Genomic DNA, 23,714 nt, shown 5'->3' with positions numbered 1-23,714 from the left:
GTGTGGCCTCACCAATGCTGATCATCTCCCTCTGCCTGCAGGCAATACTTTGCCTAGTGCAGTCAAGAATACCATTAGCCTTCTAAGCAGCAAGAGCACATTGCTGATTTATGTTCAGCTTGGTAACCACCAAGACTCCCAGGTCCTTTTCTGCAGAGCTGCTTTCCAGCAGGGTGCCCCCAGCATGTCCTGGTGCCTGGGGTTGTTCCTGTCCAGATGCAGGACTTTGCATTTCTTCTTGTTGGACTTCATGATATTCTTGTCTGTAGACCTCTCCAGCCTGTTGAGGTCTGGATCGCAGCATAACCCTCTGGTGAATCAGCTACTCCACCCAGTTTCGTGTTGTCTGTGGCTTTACTGAGGGTGCACTCTACCCTCTTGTCCGGGTCATATTTATATTAGCACCTTCAAAGAGCTCTAGCAGATTTGAGGCGTGACACCATGCTGTGAACGACATTCATATGTGCCCTCACTGTGTCATGTATCTTCTAACTCTTCTTTGCTGTTCCATCGTTATGTCTAGGGTTTGAGCTTTGAACCGCCAGACTGGTATTCTGCTTTGCTGCACCTGACTGCACCTGCTGGTATTTCTGATACTTAAAGCCCATTTGTGGTTAGTGGATAGAGAGAGCTTAAGTCTGTTAACATGACATGTGGCTTGGGGATAGGGATGTAATTGTTATAACACCATTATAATAATTTGTGCCGTAATTTGTGATCTTTCTGGGATATTTGATGAAATTGGAGAGATTTCCTCTCTCAGCTCGTCACCCCTTCCCAGAGGATCCTAATGTCAGGATACAGCCAAAACCATCAGGGGAGACACTTCACTGCACCAAGTCTTGTAGTTACGCATATATCCTTTAGAAGACAGGCATAGCTTCTCTATGAAGGGTATTCCAACAGGAATCTGTATTCAGCACTGGGTATCTGTCCTTGTACAACTGTGAGATTTTTGTTTGTTTGTTTGTTAGTTTCTTGGGGGGTGGGGGGGATAAATTTTATATGTGATGGAAGAGGACAGTACATCCTGCACAGCCTTACTGTGTCATCTGATTATTTCCCACACAGACAGAGAACTGATTTCTCAGGTATTTCAGGGAGTCATGGCCACTGAAATAAGAGGGATGAGTGATAAGAATGAGAACTGGACATGGAGTTCTAGTTAATACCAAAACTGGCCTCTTGCAATAACCCCACATGTACTTATCTAAATATCACCCTTTCTTTGGTCATTGGTGTGGTGCTTTGAGTCCGTGTGATTTTTCAAATAAATTTATACTGAAAGATAGATTGAAATTACTAGCTAGTAGAAGAATGACATTCCTGAACAGCCTTCCAAACTGGAAAGTAGGGGCAAGGAGCCTACATTCTAGATAGAGATTGATAAGTTAATGGAAGGGATTTTATGATATGACAGAAATGATTGTGGAGAAAAAATAAATTGTGAATATTTCATTTGTCCTTACCTCCAGAAGAATGCTAAAAAGAGGTGAGCATCAGTTCTTGATTATATCTTTTGCTCTAAGTTTTATCAACTCCATGCTACTGAGCTTTACTTAATTGTCTGAAGGAATCATCAGTTCTCTTTCCTCCTAATGCAGTCCTTAGCTGGATTGCCAGGTTCTTCTGCATTTTTTGCTTTCCTTTATGGGATATAGTGTGTATTAACCTGGGCTCATCTAGGAATTCCACTTTTAAAAGTCCTGTGGTTGTGGGGAGAGCACATAGATGTTTAGCTAACTGGTTACGCAGGTCATTGCAGGGGATCAGAGCCAAAGATTGATGTTGATCTCCTAGTCCTGTGTTTCCCTTGAATATCCCATGGTCTCTGTCCTGTAGCTACTGCAGTCTCTTCTTCAGAGCTTGAGTGAGTGGCCTTTCTTCAGCTCATGAATATTTTTAGAGTTGTTCACTCCAATGGGCACAACTGACATGGGAGAGTGAGTGACCCACCTTCAGGGTGACATCAAGCTTGGGTCCATTGTTTTGTCCTCCTTCATTCAAAACTGGTAGCTGTGTGTCCAGCAGCATGCTGCAAAACCATGGGTTACATCTTTTTCCTCAGGTTGGTTCTCATTTGTAAAAAAAAACTTATCAACCTAAAGACACTGAGAGGGGTTCAATCTTTGCCAATCCTAGGCTGGCTGTGACTACACAGTGTAGGCCCTTGGTCCATACATCACTGTGCAAGTCCAAGAGGAGACTGAAAATATCCCAGACCTGGCTAAATTAGATCTGGCAATTTAGTGGGACCTAGGATTTGTGGGGTGCTTAAAACCTGTACAGGGAAGAGTTGAAGCAGTCTTTCACACAAGTCCTAAAGCCACTTCCACTTTGTGGACACCTCACCCATGTCCCACTGTCAGTTTCCAGCAGCATTGTCTGTGATGCAATCTTGCAGAAATGCATTTTTCAGAAAATCAGACTGCCCTGGAAACCTCTGAAGTGTTCAGCACTGACCCACTGCCATGTCTGGGGTGTACAAGACACTGGAGAGAGAATTTTCTCAAAGTATGATCCTAGAGCAACCGGTCACCAGCTACTGTCCAGGTTGGGCTCATCAGTAAGATCCCTGCTCCCAGCACTGCCTAACATGGTGGGCATCCAATGTCAGGCACCCTGAGAGCTGTTCTGTCCCAACCATGACCACAAAGAACATCTATGTACTGGCACAGGGACAGCTACACTACTTCTGAGACCTCTCATGGCTGTGGTGGAGAATGGTGGAGCGAGGCCACAGCGTGATGCAGAGCAGGTTTAAAAGCTGAACAGCAAAAGCTGGATGTGACCTCCATCATCAGACATGTTCTTATTCACTGCTCAGGCCCACAACCTTAGAGAGGTTAGAGAGGCACGCAGCCTTTCTGGGCCCGACACACCCAATGTCCAGGTCCACTCTGTGGCCTGGCTCAGGTCAGTGCCTGCTGCAGTGGGAACATATCCCCTGGGCATGGATCCTCTGCCAGCAGGCTGGGATCTTTCCCAAAGCCCTTTTAGGTCACTCTGTGGCCTTTCCCACCCACTGAATGCTCACTGTGCCAACTTCAGCTGGCAAGGCCCCTGCACTGGACCAAGGGACTGTCCCAGCCCAGCAAGCTGGCTCTGCCTCCAGTTGTACTCCTGCCTTCACCACTTTATTAATAGTATTTGTGATTGTGGGTTTTGTTTCTTTCCCTCCTTCTGGCATCCAATAAAGAGGCATGGGTCCAGCATGTGCTCATTTTCCATTTCAAATCTCTGCCATGTTTTCTTTCTTTCATAAAGATTTTGTTTATTAATTTTCTAAAATGTAGCAAAGTAAGAGACAAAGATCAGACATAATAGCAAATGCCACAAAATTAGGACATGGTTAAATGTTGCAGCAATAACCAAAGACATTCAAATGACCTTCTACAAGAGAAGCCAATGCTTGCTCGCAGAAATCTGGCAGGTGAATGCCGGTAGGTGTGGAAGTGTGACCAGGTGAGGATTTTGGGGTGGAAGGTCGCAGCCAGACCTCCCTGCTGGGAGAGGAGCCACACTCCATATGCACAATGAACTTCTCTTGCAAGATGGGCTCCACTGGCCTTTAGGTGCAATGCTGAGGAGGGAGCAATCCTGGGAAGTGGACATGTCACCAAGACCTGTGCAAAGGACATCCATGCTGTGAACGCCACGGGGGCAGGTCAAGCAGAGCTAGGTATGGGACAAAAACTGTACTGCCCAGTGTTGAGCAGTGGGACTACATGGGCTGAGGGACCTCAGCTGGCATCTCAGCTTGGTGCTGCAGGGCTCCTCACAGACAAACCAGTCTCATGAGAGTCACGAGCACCTTTCTAATGAAGGACTCCAGGCTGCTGAGTCCAAAGCAGTTTTCCATTTCAGAGATGTATTTATTTATTTTTCTTTTCCTGAATCCAAGGCTGTGCTATATGGAAACACAGCATGGATTTTGGACATTTGTATCCACTAAGTTCAGCATACATAAACCTGCTGTAAGGCCTGACCTCAGGAATCTTCCACACTTCATTGATATATGAAACTTGCTCATTTTGTGACTGTCAGAGATACAACTTGGCAATAGGAGCTTTAGCAGTGTCAGGGTTACTGGTAACAGTGATGCTGGCAGTGTTAAGTAGCAAGGGGCACTTCCAGAAACCAGGGATTCCCATTTCACTGGAGAAGGTGAAAAATATGAGTGTTGGTTGGGGCTGGATTTAAATCAAATTCTGAAAGCAAAGCTGTTTCCTTTGAATCAGGAGCATGGTTCATCCTTTGAAAACAGTCCAGGTAGCATTGCCACTAACAGAAAGAGTTAATTGCTAAATGATTATAAATAAAGCAAAATCACATCAAACAATAGTTTAGAAATAAGAGCTACTTCTATCACAGAGCTCACCCTGTCTATTTCCTTAGTGCATTGTCCAGTGCCTGGGCAGTAACTGGCATGACCCAAGCAACACCAGCCCCGCACACAGGACTCAAGAGTCAGACCTGGACAATGCACAAGGTTAGCCTAGAAGCACTTTTACAAACAGAACAAACAGCCATAACAAATTTGAGGTTGATAGCTGCTTTTTGAAACTTTTTAGCATACTTAGAATATTGCTGCTTATTTATAAGATTTTTAGGTTTATTTTAAGATTACTTTTAAAAATACAAGCATGGCCCAGATTCATAAGGAGGAGTTACAAGAGATGAGGAAAAGGCGGAGGTGCTCAATGCCTTCTTTGCCTCAGTCTTTAGCGGCAATACCGGTTGTTCTCTGGATTCCCAGTACCCTGAGCTGGTGGAAGGGGATGGGGAGCAGGATGTGGCCCTCACCATCCACGAAGAACTGGTTGGTGACCTGCTACGGCATTTGGATGTGCACAAGTCGATGGGGCCGGATGGGATCCACCCAAGGGTACTGAGAGAACTGGCAGAGGAGCTGGCCAAGCCACTATCCATCATTTATCAGCAGTCCTGGCTATCGGGGGAGGTCCCAGCTGACTGGTGGCTAGCGAATGTGACGCCCATCGACAAGAAGGGCCGGAGGGCTGACCCGGGGAACTACAGGCCTGTCAGTTTGACCTCAGTACCAGGGAAGCTCATGGAGCAGATCCTCTTGGGAGTCATCATGCAGCACTTGAAGGGCAAGCAGGCGATCAGGCCCAGTCAGCATGGGTTTATGGAAGGCAGGTCCTGCTTGACGAACCTGATCTCCTTCTATGACAAAGTGTCGCGCTGGGTGGACGAGGGAAAGGCTGTGGATGTGGTCTACCTTGACTTCAGCAAGGCTTTTGACACCGTCTCCCACAGCATTCTCCTCAAGAAACTGGCTGCTCTTGGCTTGGACTGGCGCACGCTTCGTTGGGTTAGAAACTGGCTGGATAGCCGGGCCCAGAGAGTTGTGGTAAATGGAGTCAAATCCAGTTGGAGGCCAGTCACTAGTGGCGTCCCCCAGGGCTGTAGATTTGGCTTTCTGAGCCTTTGCATCTCTTCCACTATTCTTGTTTGCATTTGATTAAAAACCTGTTCAAATGTTGTTTGAAATCCAATCACAGCTTCAGTCCTGGAAGAGAAGGTCCTGTTACAATTGTTACTGGGGACTGCAGACAGTCTCAGTGCTTTGTTTCTCATTTCTGAGGCCTCTTTCCCCAAGGATGTCAGGTCACAGCTCAGCATGGAAAGAGGTTTTGAACAGGACAGTGAACAAGGCTGGTTGCAGTGGATTACAGGAGACAGGGATCAGCAGAGCATAGGAGCCCAGAGCATGAGGGAAAAGCACTGGAGTCACATGTTGGTGTGGAACTTCCTGTGCTCCATCTTGTGGCCATTGCCCCTTGTCCTGTCCCCACAAAACAATGAAAAGAGGTTGGTCAAATCCCTCTGTCTCCCACACTTAAGATATTTAAGATATGTCTTTGACATCCAGAAATGAAATTTTACTTGTATGGCTCATGTAGTCTCACTGTCCAGGCAGGCTCTGCTCATTTTTAAAGCTTTTGTTCTGTTACCTTTTGTGGATGACTGTTTTCCCTGTTTTTTTTTTTTGTTTTTTTTTTTTTGTTTTGTTTTTTTTGTTTGTTTGTTTGTTTGTTTGTTTTTTCCTCTGGAGTGTTTTCTGCATGTGTCTGGAGCCGTGTCCAACCATTGTCACCTCTATTCCTTACACCACCATCCATCACTCACACCCCTCCTGTGGACGGATCCCATTAGCTGTGTTCTGACTGCAGGGACATCTTTCTCCAGATGGTGCCAGGAGCTGAGGTTGCCAATACAGAGCCCATGCCCAGTGGTGCCATAAGAGAAAGTGTTAAAACTTGAGCACCATTTACTTAAAAGGGAATTCCTCTCCATCCTGTCTCAGCACCTAATGAACCAACACCGGTGGGCTCTCCAAAGAGTCTTTCTGTTCCCACTGCTATTTGGAGCAAAGAAAGGCTTTTTTTCCAAACTTGGGAATGGAGAGATTGAAAGAACAGATAGATCTGTGGGCTGGACACCCTGGCATAAGAACTGGAAGTGGTTCAGAGTGGCCACTGTTTCAGCTGATGGTTGACCTCTCCATTCAGGCCCATCACTTAGGGTTTCTTCATAGCCTGAGGCAAGAAATATGTGCTTCTGGGAGCAGATCACCTTTCTCGCTCTTCAGCTTACAGATAGGCACCATGAATGTGCCCTAGAAATGCCTGTTTCACTCTGGTGAATACAAAGGAGTCACCTGAGACACACTGTTCTGAAGGCCCTGGATGTTTACTGGAGACTGCTGGTGCTCTGGATCTGATCAGGAACCTGGCAGTGGGCACCATTTTGGATTTTGCACAGGCATCAGCTAAGGGATTTTGTATAGCACAGGCCTCCTCCCATTTCCACCAATAAAGCTTGCTTAGCAAAGGTTTTAAGCCATTACCTCTTAGAAGGCTAATGCTGACCCAATATTTCTATAAAAAAATCACAAGATTTTGCAGAAGCAGCAGGCAGACATGAAAGCAACAGTTGTTTGCCATTGCTTTTTTACATTTCATCACTCAGAAATGTTCCCATGAAATCACCCCAGATCCATCCCTGCTGCAGGCTCTGCCAGGCATGCCCACACTTCCCTTTTTTACAAGCACTTTACATGAGCGGAGACGAGATACTGTTGCCTCAGTTCTGCAGCAATGCAAGCAGGAGCATAAGGAGGTCTGACAGATCTTTGGGAAGTCTTGCTGATCACAGAATCCCAGAATCCCAGAATGGTTGAGGTTGGAAGGAACCTCTAAAGATCATCCAGTCCAACCCCCTCGCAGAGCAGAATCACCTAGAGCACCTTGCACAGGACGGCTTCTGGGCGGGTTTTGAATATCTCAGGAGAAAGAGACTCCACAGCCTCTCTGGGCAACTGTTGTACTCTGTCACCCCCTCAGTAAAGAAGCGCCCCCTCACACTGAGCCGAAACCTCCTGTGCTTCAGTTTGTGCCCATTGCCTCTCATCCTGTCGCTGGGCACAACTGAAACAGACTAGCCCCATCCTCTCGACTCCCTCCCCTCAGGTATTTATATAGACGTTACTGAGATCTCCCCTTGGTCTCCTCTTCTCCAGGCTAAACAGGCCCAGTTCTCTCAGCCTGTCCTTGTGCGACAGGCGCTCCAGTCCTCTCATCATCTTAGGAGCCCTCCTCCGAACTCGCTCCGGTACTTCTATGTCCCTGTGGTACTGGGGAGCCCAGAACTGGGCACAATGCTCCATGTGTGGCCTCAGCAGGGCCGAGCAGCTGGGCAGGATCACCTCCCTTGAGCTGCTGGCAACACTCTTGTGAATGCAGCCCAGCATCCCCTCGGCCTTCTTGGCCACAAGGGCAAATTGCTGCCTCCCTCCCGGTCAGCCTGCTGCCCACCAGGACTGCCAGGTCCCTCTCTGCAGAGCTGCTCTCCAGCAGGTCATTCCCAGCCTGTAATGGTACTTGGGGTTATTCCTCCCTAGGTACAGGACCCTGCACTTGCCCTTGTTGAACTTCATAAGGTTCCTCTTGGCCCAACCCTCCAGCCTGTCGAGGTCCCTCTGAATGGTGCTCAGCCCTCTGGGCTATCAGCCACTCCTCTGGGCTTTGTGTCGTCAGCAGGCTTGCTGAAGGTGCGCTCCATTGTACTGTCCAGGTCATTGAAGAATAAGTTGAACAATGCTGGACCCAGTACTGACCCCTGGGGGACACCGTTAGCTACAGGCCTCCAACTAGACTGCACCACCAAGCACAACCCTCTGAGCTCTGCCATCCAGTGAACTGACAATCCAGCTCACAGTCCACTCATCTAGGCTGCATTTCCTGAGCTTGCCTATGAGGATGTTATGGGAGACAATGTCAAAAGCCTTGCTGAAGTCATGGTAGACCACATCCACCGCTCTCCCCTCATCCATCCAACTAGTTATCTCATCATAAAAGGATATCAGATTGGTTAAACATTATTTCCCCTTGGTGAATCCATGCTGACTACTCCCAATCACCTTCTACTACTTCTACTACTCCCAATCACCTCCACATGCTTGGAGATGACCCCCAGAATGAGCTGTTCCATCACCTTTCCAGGCATGGAGGTGAGGCTTACTGGCCTGTATTTACCTGTGCCCTCCTTCTTGCCCTTTTTGAAGACTGGCGTGATATTGGCTCTCTTCCAGTCCTCAGGCAGCTCTCCTGTTCTCCACGACCTTTCAAAGATGATGAAGAGTGGCCTAGCAATAATGGCTGAGGGCCAGCTCCCTCAGCACCTGTGAGTGCATTACATTGGGGCCCATGAATTTGTGGATGTCAAGTTTGCTTAAATGATCTCTGATGTGATCCTCTTCAACCAAGGGAAAGTCCTCCTTTCTCTGGACTTCCTCTCTTGTCTCCAGGGTCTGAGATTCCTGAGGGCTGATTTTAGCAGTAAAGACTGAAGCAAAAAAGGCATTCGGCAACTCTGCCTTCTCCATATCATTTGTCATGAGGGCACCCGCCCCATTCAGCAACAGGCCAACATTTTCCCAGTCTTCCTTTTTCTACTGATGCATTTGAAGAAGCCCTTCTTGTTGTCCTTGACATCCCTTGCCAGATTTAATTCTAATTGGGCCTTGGCCTTCCACGTCACATTCCTGCATACTCTGACAGTGTTCCTGTATTCCTCCCAAGTGGTCTGTCCCTTTTTCCACATGCTGTAAACTTCCTTTTTCTGTCTGAGCTTTTCCAGGAGCTCTGTGCTCATCCATGCAGGTCTCCTGCTGCCTTTGCTTGCCTTCTTGCTAATAGGTATGCACTGATCTTGAGGTTGGAGGAAGTGGTACTTGAATACTGACCAGCTGTATTAGACCCCCCTTCCTTCCAGGGCCCTAACCCATGGGATTCTTCCAAGTAGATCCCTGAAGAGGACAAAGTTTGCTCTCCTGAAGTCCAGGGTCACAATCCTACTTTTTGCCCTCCTCACAAGATCCTGAACTCACAAGTTGGTCACCCTCAGATAGACACCTCTGCCAAAATGTCTCACTGGCTACATCACCGAGCCAGACTATTGCCATGGCAGCCTCACTTTCCTCTAATGGTCACCACATGTCACTGTATCAAACCATAGTCATTCATTCTAATTTTTAAGGTTCTTTTAAATTCTGACATTTTCTACTTGTCTTTCCTTGTTACCACATTATGACAACACCTGCAATACTGGACATACTATGTCTTCTCCAAAGAATAGATTAGCTTCTGGGTGCTACTACAGTATAATAAATTACCTTATACAGGGAGTCTTCGTCCTAGGAAGGGCTTCTAGGTGCCAGAAATGTCCTGTGGAAATGGATGCACAAACCAGGGAATTATTTATCAAGGAGTTCATGGCAGTGAATCTGTTCACTATGGATGCACACTACTTTTAAGATCAATTACTACAAAAGCATATAGTTTTTGTCGATCTGGTTTTGTCCCAGATATTCTCAGCATAGTTACGTGGCTGACAGAGATGTGGATCCTGGGAGGATCTGAGTTAATAACTCATTTCCTAATCACCACTTCCTCGGCTATTTTTCACCACTTAAAGCATCATTCTATGAAAAATGAAGGATAAATCACTTATTTTGAAAATAGCTTGAGGGAATGCGGCTGAGGGCAGAGCTGAGAAGTTCTCCTGAGAACAGGCCCTATCTCTCATCATCTTCCACAGGCCAAAGGCCAGGAGCTGTCCTGAGTGAAGACAGCTGCCACTTTCTATCAGAGGACTCTTTGCTGACGTCTCAGGCCACATAGCCTTTGGGCATCTTGGAGCTGATATCAATACTGGGAATTTGGAGTCTGGGAAGGAGATACTACCCTAAAATCTCTGGAGTGCAAAGAATTGGCAAACTTTGCTGAGCGCGGGGGTTCATGATGTGACCAAATACTAGGAGAATTTGCCTTGAGTGAAGATTTTATGGCATCATGTTTGCATGGCTTTGTTCACTGAGTCTTGGCACAAAAAGCTGCATAAAATAACTCATCAGTGGAGGGGGGTATCCAGGCTTGTGGCAGGTTTGTTTGGTTTGTTTTCCATTCACTGAGGAAGTCCCCTGGCTGCCTTTCCAGGCAGTCCTCCTTAGCAGCAGCTCCTTGCGTGGAAGATGAAGTGGTGAGCAGGTCACTTCTCCAGGGCATGGGAGGAATGTGCAGATCTGTGGGAAAGAGCCTGTAGGCTCCACACAGTGCCACTGCACTCAGCTCCATCAGAGCATGGGGCTTTCTGCATCCTCAGGAGGCATGAGGCAGTTCACTGAGAGGAATCATCCAAAGGGGACATCAAACCTAAGGAAAACATCAAAATAATAGCTATGGTACATTCCCTGGCAGCCCTGGGATGGTCTCAGAAGAGCAAAGGTCTTTTGTTGTTCAGGGTGTGGGGCTGACCAGTCAGAGTTGTCATCTTCCTTACCAGACTTGACAGGGACCTAAGGAAGACCAGGCAGGGTTCCTGATGAAGCTTGTACGTAGTAGGGTTTGATCAGCATCTGCAATACAAAAGTGCAAATGTCCATGAAAATTCTGCCCACGGGAATCCAGAGCTACTCTTACTGTCTCAGCACTGTAAACATCAGCTAAAACACACAAAGTCCATGTTTAGTGAGATGGTTTTATCAGCAACATTCCTGCAAGCAGAAGTCCAGGAATACAAACACACCACAACAAACATGTGAAGAATTTGATAAGGTTGAACTGCATCTCTGAACAACTCTCTTCTGTTTTTTCTCTTTGGGTATTTAAAGATTTATGTTGAGTCAGGATCGCCTAAGAAGCACTTCACTTGCATTAGAGCTAAATGTATTTACTTCCACTTCAATATCTGATGGAGCAAACAGGAAAGCAGGTGAGGATTTAGATGGATCCAGTATCTGAGGATGTATGAGCTATGCTTGTTTCCATCTTGCATGCAAGAGGTGGCACAAGGGAAAATGTGAGAAGGTATAAAGTGAACAAGATTACATGTATGGGTCCAACTTGAACAGGGAGTAACTGGTCAGACCAACAGCGCTATTAATGTTGCATCATGTAACATAAGGGGGACAGCCTTCTGAAAGTGTGATTCATCAAACCGTTCCCAAAGGTAAGAAGCAAAGTGTGTTTCAGGGTGTTGCAGCTGTTGCACGCTACAGGTAAGAGCCAGGTGTCTAAGCATGGGTATCTCATGCCTATAGAGATGTCCCCAGTCCAGCTGCCATAGGATCTGTATCCTATTTGTCAGCCAAGCAGGAGTACCTTGAATGGTTCTGGAGACCTCTTCTCAGGCACCAGGATCACACCTGGAGTCCTGCATGGTCAGTGTGACATATTACTGTAGGGACACTCCATTTCCTTTTCTTCTCCCCCCCACACCTCACCCCCACTTCCCCACCCCCTCCACCTCCCACTTCTCAAAATCTGATGTTTTTGTTATTTTTTTTTCTAAGAAGAGGTTTCAGTTTTTAAAAGGTTAAAATATTTTAAAATAATACTGTGAAAATTCACGAGTGACTTGCTCCCCTGTTTTAATTTATCTTGTTTATTTTGCAATATCCTGGAGAATTCAACTTCTTATTCCATTTAGGGGTAAGGGAGAATTATAAAAATTACAAAATGTTTTGTAGTGTGGGAAAATGTCTTCCTTCCAGCTCTGATAAACTTGGAGCAGCGAGCAGTGCCTGAGGCAACATGCATAGGTGGATGGTGTGCTTGAGCTGTTCCTCCAGTTAATGCTGGTTGATTTCACAATGGCACTTCTGCAACACCTGAGTAGTAGTAGGCACCCAGACTGGATGAGGGCAGTGACAGCTCTGGGCTTAGCCCTTTAGATGAACAACTTTTGGCTGTGAGCATACCTGCAGGTTGTTTCAAAGTGGAGGCCAGGAAAAGGAGGTCAGGAAACACTGCTGCATGGCCAGCCATGCCCCAGGTCCATGCCTCCGTGCTGCACACACTTGCCTGTGCTGCACTTGGTTTTGTTTCTGGTCTCTAACCTTCTCCCTTCCCTGCAGTGATGTTCGTCCCCAGAGAGCAGGACAGCAGATCTCGGAGTCAAAAGAGTACATGGTGTCTGTGAGCATTGCAACAGCTGCTGGAGAGGTGGAGGAGCAGGGGAATGGGAGAAAGGCATTCTGGCTGGTTGTGTTGCTGCATTGCCTCCTCCTGCAAGAGTGGGAGGAAGGCTGTACCCCAGGGTGTCACAGCCACCTTGCAAGCCACTGATCCAGAGGCAGTCAGTTGCCTGAGGGACACAAGGCTCTGCCAGTGCTGAGCACAAAATCCATCTCCAGCCCTTGGGGATGGTGAAACTTCACTGGGAAGTGGCAGTGACATTCAGGCACTACCTCCTGCCAGGAAGTCTGTGCCTTTTCCTGAATGTTCATGCATGAGACGAAGTGTCTGGACATTGTGGATCTGCACCAGTGTGCCCCAGGGAAAGATCTGGTCAGGGACGCTGTGGTTGTGGTTCTCCCCCCCTGACCAGATTACAGGGGTAGCTCTCAGAAGACCCTGAATTTAAGTGCCAAAGTCCTTGGAAAAGAGATGCAACCAAACCCCATCTGGGCCTTTATGGGTGCACAAGTAAATGTAGTGGGAAGCAAAGCTGATCTTCCTCCATGCCACATTGCTCTCTGCACAAAAAGCTGGGAGGCTTGTGAAACAAGCCTCTGCTCCTGAGGATCTCCAGCGTCATACAAGGAAGCACCCACCAGCTTCCACTGTAGCCCAGCTTTATGAATTTGATATTTATAGCCAGAGAGAGATGGGACACGGCCTGTACTGTGTATAGACTTGCAATTTATGTGTTGGCAGCAGTGGTTGATGGGAGATGTGCTTTGAGGCTCAAATGTGTGCTTAAACTTTGTAAATACAATCAGTTCAGGCTGAAGTGAGTGAACAATGTGGGATGTTTTGAGGCCAAAATTGACTTCAGAAAAAAACACCATTGAGCCAGTGGTACTTGAGAGTGTTGTGAAAGCATGCATCTCCAGGGCCGCAGCGTGACCTCCTGGCTCAGACAGTAAGGACCCCAGTACAATCACTGCAAATTAAAATGTTGCGTATGGTCTGAGTGCAAAAAGATTGTACACAGTGCCTGTAAGAAGCCTTCCTGAAAGACTCTTGCCTCTGCTGGTGGTCTTGCAGTTTCAGCACTGAATGTCTGGCTCGCAATCTCTATTTTTCAAAAACATTAATAATCATAATCCGTATAAAACTGTCATATTGGTTCAACATGTACGTCACCAAAGCTCTGACTAATTTATCAAAGATTTAGTGTTCATTTGAACAAAGTCTCATTTTTGTAAGCAGAATGCAGTTTGCTGGATTGCCCTGTCATCACCCACTATTCCACTGGAAAGATGCATCATATCAGCAACTTCTAAAAGTTAAAAAATGTACATTTTAAAATAGTAATGTAAACACTTATTGCATGTTCCACGTTAGCCATGAATTAAATAGAAAGCATTGGAGATAATGCTGCTTGTTCAGAAGTGGATCTACATCCCTACAGCCACTGGTGGATGAATGTACAGCAAATTTGACCATAATAGTGGTGATTGTGCAGTGCAAAGCACCGGTGTCACTAGAAAGGAGAACATTAGCTGCCCAAGGGAGCTAAAAAAAGTTCAGGCAGAGATGTAATCTGAGAACATCAGTTCAAAGACTTGGTGTGCAACACTGCCCTAGCCAGTCTGGGTGCCTGCAGGGCTGTTTCGATGGCATAGACCTGAGTAATATGCAGCATGTTGAGCATGTAAGATGGGAAAGAGCATGTAAGATGGGAAAGAGCATGTAAGATGGGAAAGGCAAGTAGCGAAGGCAGTGGAGGGAAGCACAAAGAACAAGGGAGGAATTGCTGTGAGGGTTTTGCTCAGACTGACACACAGACACAGACTGAGTTTTGATCAAGCATGGTTCTGTATTTTATTTCAGTGCACAGCCACCAGGGTTAGGTAAGGACACAGCGTCTCCCAGGGGGTGCATATGGGGACAGTTTATGACCCATCTGCAAAGCAATACAGAGGCACAGGCACACCTGGGACCTCCTTCCTGAACACTGCATGGGTACCCCACATGATATCTCTCCCGGCAAAGAAATGCAACACAAAGCAGGACAGAGGGACACAGTATCTGACCTGCTGCCAGTGGGACATGGCCAGGGGGCAGTGGTGAGGGCAGGTGGGGATGGGCATTGAGATGGATGGGAATGAGAAAGCAGATGGCAAATTCTGTGCTGGTGCAGGGTAGGAAAAGGACTGTGAGAAAGTCCTGGCATGGGTAGCGTGGAGGAGATGGTATCATATACAATGCACTATTCTTACTTCCATATACAGTAAATTGGTAAGTTTTTGTATTAAATCAGATTTTATCACTGAATCAATTTTGCACTTTTCTATTCTTGTTCTCTAAAAATGACCTTTTTTAGCTCTCCTCAGTTCTTTCCTGATGGGACTTATTAGGAGCTGGTGTTGATTTTTACAGGCATTCACTTTCACTTAGCATCTGGAGAATTTTTTTGGACAAAACAATTTGTTGAAATGGTCCTTACAGTCTTCTGCTGTTATGCTTAGTATCAGCAGTTCCTCTTGGGTCATGTGCCTACATCCCACAAAGACATATGGCGTTAGCTCTATCTTTCCACTCCCACTCTCCAGTAAGATATAAGTGTCATTAAGGGAAGCACCTCCTTCCCTAGATGTTTTGTAGAAGTAAAACCTGAATTTATAGTATTTCCTGTGAGTTTTTCTGATGTATTTTGATTAAACTCCATAGAGTTTAAACTCAGAGTAGAACAATGTAGTAAACAAACAATTCTTCTCATCTTTCAACAACTCTGAAAATTTTTTACCTAATCTGGTGAAATTCTTCATAAAGGCTTTAACTCTACTGTGTGTGTTAATCACAACTTTGATGTAAAAGAATAGTTTTGCATGCACGCTTTACTAAGCAGGGTGTTTGTACACTTTCTGGTATGAAGGCTAGCTGCTGCTTGCTATTGATCATTTTCTATCTGTATTATGCAGTTAGCAGCCTATTCTGTGTTGTGTGCAATTATTTCCATTAGATGGTTTGTTCAGCTAGCCAGAGCCTTACATAAAGGAATGTTGTTCTCCATTTGTAGATCTGCTCTGCATTTCTAACTGTTCAGGAACTCTCTTATTTGGGTGCCCCATGGCTGTGTTTTTTCATAACACCCTTCGCTTTCTGAAGATATTCTGTGCTTATGGGTGAAAATTATCCCATCAATGCAGCCAAGGATGCAGACCCAGTGGACAAGGTGGGCAGGATCATACAGGCAATAATGTATCCTGAAATTTTCCCCTGAAATGTTTCTAACACATAGCAACAGATGGAAAAATTGTTTGTTGTCTGATTGCTTTACAAATGCCAGTATTTGTTTACTGTTACAAGGACTGACTAGGGAATTTGTTCTTACCTGCTCCTCTTTCAGGGGTCACTTTGGTGTCTGGTTCTCTACTTGAGCATTCAAAGTGGATCAGCCAGAATCTGGATCAGTCCCTGCAGGCACGGTGATGAATGGTGTGATCAAAGAGGATTGCTCGGACCACAAAAGTGCACCAAGTGGAAATGAAGAAGAAAAGGCACCCAAAGAGAAGGCTGTCAGTGAAGTGAGAGATGGCACCAAGCTCCAGCCACCACCCTTTGCAGAGCGGAAGAACGGTGAGTACCTCTCCTGGTGGTGTCAAGAGAGGGAAAGTGTGCACAGACTGGATAAATGCTGATTTAGCATCTCTTACATGTGCTGGGTTGTGGCTCATCATTATTCTTATGTGTGGGGTTTTTGAAGGTATTTCTGGTGGCAATATTTTAAGACTTAATGGAAGCTCAATATTTCTGTGTATGCTTAAGTGCTCTTGTCAGACTTGAGGCAGTTGCTATGTCCTTTGCAATCCAAGTGTTAGGTATAATTTGGGGCTGAAATGTAACATTTCAAGGTCTTAGGAAGAAACTGGTGTTCTGATGGTAGTAATGTAATTTGTTGGGGAATAAGTGTGATGCAAGTTTGGTCAGTGGAGAAGTGGAGTGGGTATTTTGTTTGCAAATGCACTGACAGACTTGTACCACTCTCAAAGATCACTGAAAGCTTCAGGTAATCTTGTCTTCAGCAAAATTGCTTCAGAGCAATGTAACAGAGAGCAGAACTTCACCTGGGCCTCTGAATGGATCATTTGTGGTTCCTTGGCCATGGGTCCAGAAACTAGTCTTGTTGGCAGATGTTGATCCAGGTTTCAGTGGAGATTTGTTGGAAAAAGGCTGATAGGCAGAAAAAAAAAAAAAAAAAAAAAAAAGTCACCCTAGGCAAAGCATGCTTGGGCTGAGGAGTTGTTTGCTATTTCTTTCAGGCAAGAGTATAATATATGAAACGAAGAAAATTCCTTTTGTGCTCTCTAAGGCTTTCAACATTAAGTGTTCAAAATATCACACAATGTGAAAGTGCAGCTCAAAGGCACTATTTTTGCTTTGCATCTTTGATTGTTTGCCTTATTGTACAGGACCCAATTTTTCTCAATCACTATAAATCATAAATAATCCAAATGATGTCATCATGGCAATGTACTGGTGTCAGACTGGAAAAACACAGCAGAGAATCAGGCCCAGAGTCTGTCCATAGTCAGATTCAGTCACACCAGTAAGAGCACTTTTTTTTTTTTTTCTGCTGTCCCAGATATCGAAGTATACTTATGATAACATGACACCAAAGGGAAAGAAAGATGGCACACGGACCTTCACATTTCCTCTATAACTTTCCAATTCTTATTTTTTGCAACCATTTTCCTACATGTTTTTTGTCACAGAAAAAGCAGAGAAAGGACCATCTCCAGCTGCCCAAAGACAGAAACCACCTCTCATGACCAGCAGATACACAGACACCAACAATGACTGTGCTAAGCCCTGCAGGGCTGCGGGCAGTCACCTTGTAGCTGACCCTGTGTTAGAGGCTCATGCCCTGCGCGGGCATCAGCTTGGTGGTCCACCAGGTCATGGCTCAGCCCCTGCAGCCCCTTTACACAGGGCTGTTTGCAAAGTGTCAAAGTGAGAAGAACCCCCACAGTCTGGGCATCTCTCCAGCCCTTTGCTCTCCTCCTTTTGCTGCTTTTCCCTTTCTTTCACACTTTTAGACAGTGTAAGGGCTCAGCTCTTCCTGCTGGCCTTGCTTGGGAACAGCTGTCTTCCTTCAACTCACATCATCTCAGGAGCTGGTGGGCCTGCCAAGTGTCACGCATCTCATGTGGCGCCGAGGCCTGCCTTTGATGTCACGTTCTCTGGTGTGACAGCTCCTGCTGGGCTGGCAGAGCAGCCTGACAAGCACTTAGCTAGGGAGCAAAGGAGGGTGGCACCCCGCAGCCCTACAGGCGACCCTCCACAGCGGGACACAGCAGTCACCTCCCATTGCCTTGTAAGCCACCATGTAGTCCTGAAGCAGATTTGTCCCATCAAGACAGAGCCTCTTTATCCAACTCAGTGCTTTTCATAAGGTTACCACAGCAGGGACTTTCTACCCTGTGCCCCACTGTGGGATGGAAGGTTAGTACTTGGGATTGCTGCGGGGAAAAAGGAACATGTCACTGTCTCCTTTCTTCCCAGTCCCATGAAGGGCATCTGTACAGGTGTATTTACCAATCTTGCCCTCATCCTCCAGCTCACAAACACAAGGAGGAGAGCAGCAGGAGGGAGCAGGGCTCCTCCATCCAAGACTATGCCCCTGAAGGAGGCAGTGGTTGAGAATGAAGTTGGGGAAAGAGGTGCAACTGCCATCTGTTGTCATCAGGGTTCTGCCAGGGTGTGTAAGGCCTCCTGAACCCAGTTAGTGGCATGCCAGGACTGCTTGTAATATTTTATTTCAAGAAGAAACAAGTGCAATGAATGTGATCCCATCCTCCTGCCCTGCTACATCCCATCTACTAAGGGGACGGGGTGTTCCATGCTCTTCCCAGAAGAGCCCTCCAGCTGGTGATCTGTGGTTATTCAGTGGGCCTTGGACAGACACCCATTCATCAAGGGCACAGCTCCTCAGAGAGGACTAGCTCCTGCTTCAGTCTGAACTTTCAAACCACAGTCTTTATTTGATTTAACTTTGATTTAATAAAAACAGTCTAGCTAGAATATTTTTAAATAGAAAAAATAGTCTTTTAAACTCTTGTATTATTCAGAAATGGCTGAGGGGATTTCATTTACATTTGTAAAAATAAATCACCTTTGAGCAAGCAGAAAGCCCATCCAGCAGGACCTACAAAAACCTGGGACTGGATGCATAGGCCCAGGACAATGGAGACTGGTAACCCTACACTCAGCAGGGATCCTGACACGTGTCTGCCCAGTTCTGTCCCCACCCCTGTCCCTTTTCTACCTCTGGAAAAATATATCGTCACGCTGCCCTTTTTGTGACATACCAAAACTGCACCCAAAACCACAGACCACAGTGTTTAAATGCTCAATGGCTTCTCCTCCTCCTAAGTTCTGTTCCACACTGGCCTGAACTGAGCAGAGCTGTGAACTGCTGTTTTAGAAGACCCTAAGGCGAACATGACTGTGGGCCTTCCTAAAGTCATTAGTGACACTGGGTTTAGAGATGAGCTATGCCTCGACCTCACACCCTAGCCATTGTGTATGCACCTTGACTGAGTACTGGACCTCTGAGCTCTTGCACTTTTGCCTTTCCAGGGCAGGCATTTGGAGCTCAACAAGGTGACTTCACCCTCAGCAAATGCTCCACCCAGCCTCAGTAATAAACTGAGCTGCACACTGGTGGGATAGCAGTTCCTGACAACACCTTAAGCAGCCTCAGGATCCATAAATTGCATCTCTTTTCCTGGTCTACCTAAAACCTTCTCAGATCTTGACACCAAGCCAGTGGTAACACTAAAGAATCGGTGCTCCCAGGGTCATTTTCTTCAGCTGGTAATAGCTTCCCTTCCCTTCCCACCTCATCCCATCATGCTGCACACCTGTTCTTTAACTGTAGCAGATGTGCCACAGGAACACCTGTACAACACTTTTCTCTGCTTGTCTTCTCTGGCTTGCATCAAGCCTACCTGTATCCTGTCCACCCCCCTGTGTCACTGAAGATAATCTGTTCTCTGAACACCTTTCTGGCACTGGGGAAGGTGGTGAGGAAGCAGGCCGTGTGAATGATTTTGGCCAAGCATCTCTCCCAGTGTTAATTTGGTCAGCTGGATTTCAGAAAGAGTTTTATGATATCACCTATAATCACAAGAAAGAGGATCAGAGGACATGCTGGAGCTAGTTGGTATCAAACGAATCCTTAAAGGCTGTCTCATTTCATGTGCTCAGTGTGCAGGGAGTTAGACATCCACTGGTGCACTCCAGAGATAGCAAAGTCTCTGGTTCAGTGACGCTATCCCTTGTTCTCTGTCTGTAGGACTACATAAGTAAAATGTATTTACTTTACTTTTATTTAAAAGTAAAATGTATTTAAGCTAAAAAGTTATCTAAATGTGAGGCCTATCTGATCTGTTGAGGTTTTCTCTGCCTCATGAAACCTGCTCAGTCACCTCTGGAGTGTTACCCTTCTCTCCGATGACTATTGAACTTTAAATGACCATATCTGACTGAGACGTGTTATGGAAGGGATTCATTTTACCCATTTGTGTCTCCAAGTTTATCCATACACATCTCCAAGTTTGGGTGTCAGAGCTTACACGACAGGTTGTGGATCCAGTCCATAGGCATGTGGCCAGAGGCCACTAACTAGAAAGTTGCATGAGATTGACCCCACCTCTGGTATTTAGACAGTTGCATTTAAGAGAGCTGAAGAGTTCCACTTGTGCCTACTCTGATTCACCAGAATGTTTGCTAACTGCTCATAATGTTTCCACATTGCTGATTTTGGAAAATAATGTAGTTAAACTCATTTGTTTATTTGTATAGTGAAAAAGACCCTCTGACCACCGTCTCCTTTAGCCCCTTGCTACAAAGAGAAGGATTTTCAAGGGCCCATCTGGTTTGCATTTAATGTAATGTGCAGGAAGGTTGCTCAGGGCCCGTGTTCATAAGTAGTAGATTGTACAACAGTTTATTACACGAATTGAGCTTTTTATTGCTGGGCTTTATTGGGCTGCCTGTTAGGCTGAAAAAAAGTAAAAAAGTAAAAAAAAAAAAAAAAAAAAAAAAAGAACAGAAAAAAAACATGCTTCCTAGTCCCTGTCAAGGAAAATTAGAGAGCATTAAATTCTGTTCAAACTATCAGCCATTGGTGAGCTGGTAATCAAATCCAGAAAGGCTGGTGGGAGGTCAAGACTTTTTTGCTCTTAATGTTTCTGAATCAACAACTGTTATGAAAGACATGTAAGTGAAACAAAAATACAAGAGAGAGATTTTGATACAGAAGTCATCACAACATCACATCACAGTGCATAGGCCAGAAGAAGCAAGATACCTACAGTTTTGGGGGAGGAAACCCTAAATAGTCTTCTCTCAGCTCTTGCGGTGAGCATGTGTTTTAGTTTAATTCTATATTGGAAAGGTTATTAAATTACTATCTAGTCCCAAACAAAATCTAGCCTTTGTTCCACATAGCCAGGTATGAGGTGTATCTACTGGAAGATTTTCCAAATTACCTTTCGATCCAAATCAAATAAATATTGCAAACATTGCATTGAACCAAGGTGATATCTAATCTTCAATGAAATATCAGCCTGCAGCTTTGAACCACACAGCCCAGATTTAATGCCACTTAAATCAGAATGCAAGAACTAAAAGAATTCCAGGAATCCAATGATATAAACTATATTTTTAGAGCTGTGAGTGACTTGTGAGAGTGAAACATTGCAGTGACTAAAGATAGCACAAGCACGGTTTTCCATGATTTATCTCAAGAACATTCACAGTAAGTTAAAGTAATTGGATGTTGTGATAGCAGCACCTACATGTTGGCATGCTTTCAGGACAAGTCATTCATAACATATTTGTCACAAAGCAAAATTTCCATAACAGAACTCTGAGCTGCCTCTCACTTGCACAAGCGCCACAAATATCACAATTCTATTAAGCCATTAAGAGGTTCATTTGTTTCCTAGGATCTGTTTTTTTCCTTTAGTACAGTCAGGTGGGAACCCACCTGCTTGCACACTTCAAAAGTCTCCCATTTTCCTCTGTCTGGATGAGTGATCAAAGCAGCAGCGACAGAGGAGGGGGACCCTGCCTTGGAGCCAACCAGTCATCCCACTCTGTTTCCTGCTGGCCACCTGAAGTTTAGTTATCACTTTAATAGGAGTTCATTGAATGATCCATCATTTCTTCTTGGGGGTCTGCACTGCTTTGTGCACCCAGAGGGTAAGACCCCCCCCCCCTTTTTTTTTCCTTTTTTTTTTTCTTTCTTTTTTTTTTTTTTCCTGAGACTCATGTCTGCAGGAGTCATTTTAAGGATAAAGTCATGGCAAACATTTCCTGACACCTCACGATCAGCTTTGCTCTTGGCTCCTGGCCCTTGATAGCTACAGTTTGCAAGGGTAAAGGAGAGGGAGCTGCACTGCAGAGCTGTTTTCTCCTAGCTTCTAACACTCTGTGATGCATGCAGACATGGCTCACCCCACAAAGCACTCATCTCACAGGCGAGTCTTTGTATCCTGCAGCCACCTGCTTGGTAGACTGGGTGTCACCTTGAGTCTTGTTTTCTCATGTGTCAAGTCCCTGGTTCAGATTCCAGTACAGAAACCCACTGGAAATGGAGGGGCCCTGGTCATGCTCCCCAGGCAGGGCTCCCTCCTCTGCTGGGTGGGGACATCATGTGCAGGGTAAGGAGGGTGGCCGGGGGACTGGAGTCAGTTCCCTTCTGCCCCATCCTTCAGCTAGCCCTGCTCTCAGTTGCATGGTGTCCCTGAACAGCTGCCGAGTCTCTACCCAAAAACAAGGCTATGTCCAATGCCTATATGTCCCTCTGTCCCTCCCCACCCCAACCCACAGTGGGGTTATGTGTGAGTCACTCTCATTTCTGGGTTTCTTTTTCAGGTATCTTTTGAGATGTTTCTGAGAAGGAATGTCATCTTATTATGTGCCAAAGCTGCTTCTTTATTTCCTCTTCCAGAAACCAAACAAACTGGGACAGCCATTTGTCATGATCTTTGTTGTTTTCCCATCTCCGCTGACCTGCTCATCAGGGATGTACTTTGAACCAGCCCTGGCAATGCTTGAGTGATCCCATCTGCTTATCACAGCCTAGGTGTTGCAAAGAACAGTGGTGCTGAGGGCTAAAGGCGCCTCTGTTGTATGCAATGGACCATTCTTGGGGTGAGGCTGCAGTCTCTGCCTGAGTGCACCACTGGTCAGGACCATTGCTCAGCACCCAGCAGAAATGAGACCCCCAGGTACAGAGTCTCCTTATACCCCCATCAAACTGGCATTAGCACTTAGTATTAGCACTTAGCTCTGCCTGCTGTTCTTCCCTTGTAACCATGCCTGTGATTAAACAAAGTGATTATAAGCTTTAATTTCCCTGATGTCCTGGGGAAAGATCACTGACATGTCCAAGCGCAGCTTCCATTTTTGTTTCATCTAGTTTACATTTGTAGTTCTTTCTGTGTTGCTTTCATGATCTGTGCATTCTTGAGGAAGTTTCTCAGAGAACCTGCAGACAGGTTGCACTTAACATCTGCCTCTTAGTAGCTAATTTTGGGAACTACCCAGTTATGGGTTAAGTTCAATCCAGGTTACACTCCTTAATACATAATCAAGCCTGATAGATGGAATGTGAATGACATTTGAACACATAAAACTTATTTTTGAAATTGTGATCTGATATAAAACAAGGTATTTCTGAAAACATAAAAAGCATTCTATTACAAGAAAAACACTGTATATTGCTCCATTCATGGTTAACCTGCAGGTGACTGAGCACTGGCATAGGTTTCCCAGAGAGCTAGTGGAGTTTCCCTCCTTGGAGATCCTGAAAAGCCAACTGTACATGGCCTTGGGCACCCTGCTCTGGGTGCTCCTGCAGGAGCACAGGAGCACAGATGTCCTCCAGATGTCCCTTCCTACCTAAAGAATTCTGTGATTCTCTGGGACTCAGTAGTGCTCCCTAAAACAAAAACTTCATTAGGAATCTGGAAAGGATTAGCTATTTCTGGAGGTAATGAGGATATCCACATCATAATGAGCAAGCATGTACATACCTTAGTGTGGAATCTAAAAGGGAATGGCAGGGAAAGACATTTTTTAGTTGTTTATCCCCTCATTGCCTGCTTCAGAACTATTTCCTCTTTCATATGGAGTACCTGCTACACTTATATTGGATAT

The 23,714-nt window shown here is 45.7% G+C and overlaps 1 protein-coding gene across 8 annotated transcripts in view; it reads left to right on the top strand.

Annotated features, from left to right (window-relative positions):
* MYOCD (myocardin) overlaps positions 1-23,714 on the top strand; it is a 258,264-nt gene that overhangs the window by 123,231 nt on the left and 111,319 nt on the right. For 6 of the 8 annotated variants that reach the window (XM_035342664.1, XM_035342668.1, XM_035342663.1 and 3 more), the window contains one exon: positions 15,889-16,118. In XM_035342664.1, coding sequence (XP_035198555.1) covers positions 15,971-16,118 — 148 coding nt within the window. In that variant the 5' untranslated portion in view covers positions 15,889-15,970. Of the gene's footprint in view, positions 1-15,888; positions 16,119-23,714 lie in introns of those variants that run through there. The other 2 variants (XM_035342670.1, XM_035342667.1) reach the window with 1 other exon arrangement.

This window comes from Oxyura jamaicensis, chromosome 18 (genome assembly GCF_011077185.1).
Source record: "Oxyura jamaicensis isolate SHBP4307 breed ruddy duck chromosome 18, BPBGC_Ojam_1.0, whole genome shotgun sequence".
Classification (NCBI taxonomy): Eukaryota; Metazoa; Chordata; class Aves; order Anseriformes; family Anatidae; genus Oxyura; species Oxyura jamaicensis.
This window is presented reverse-complemented; position numbering and strand designations above follow the sequence as displayed.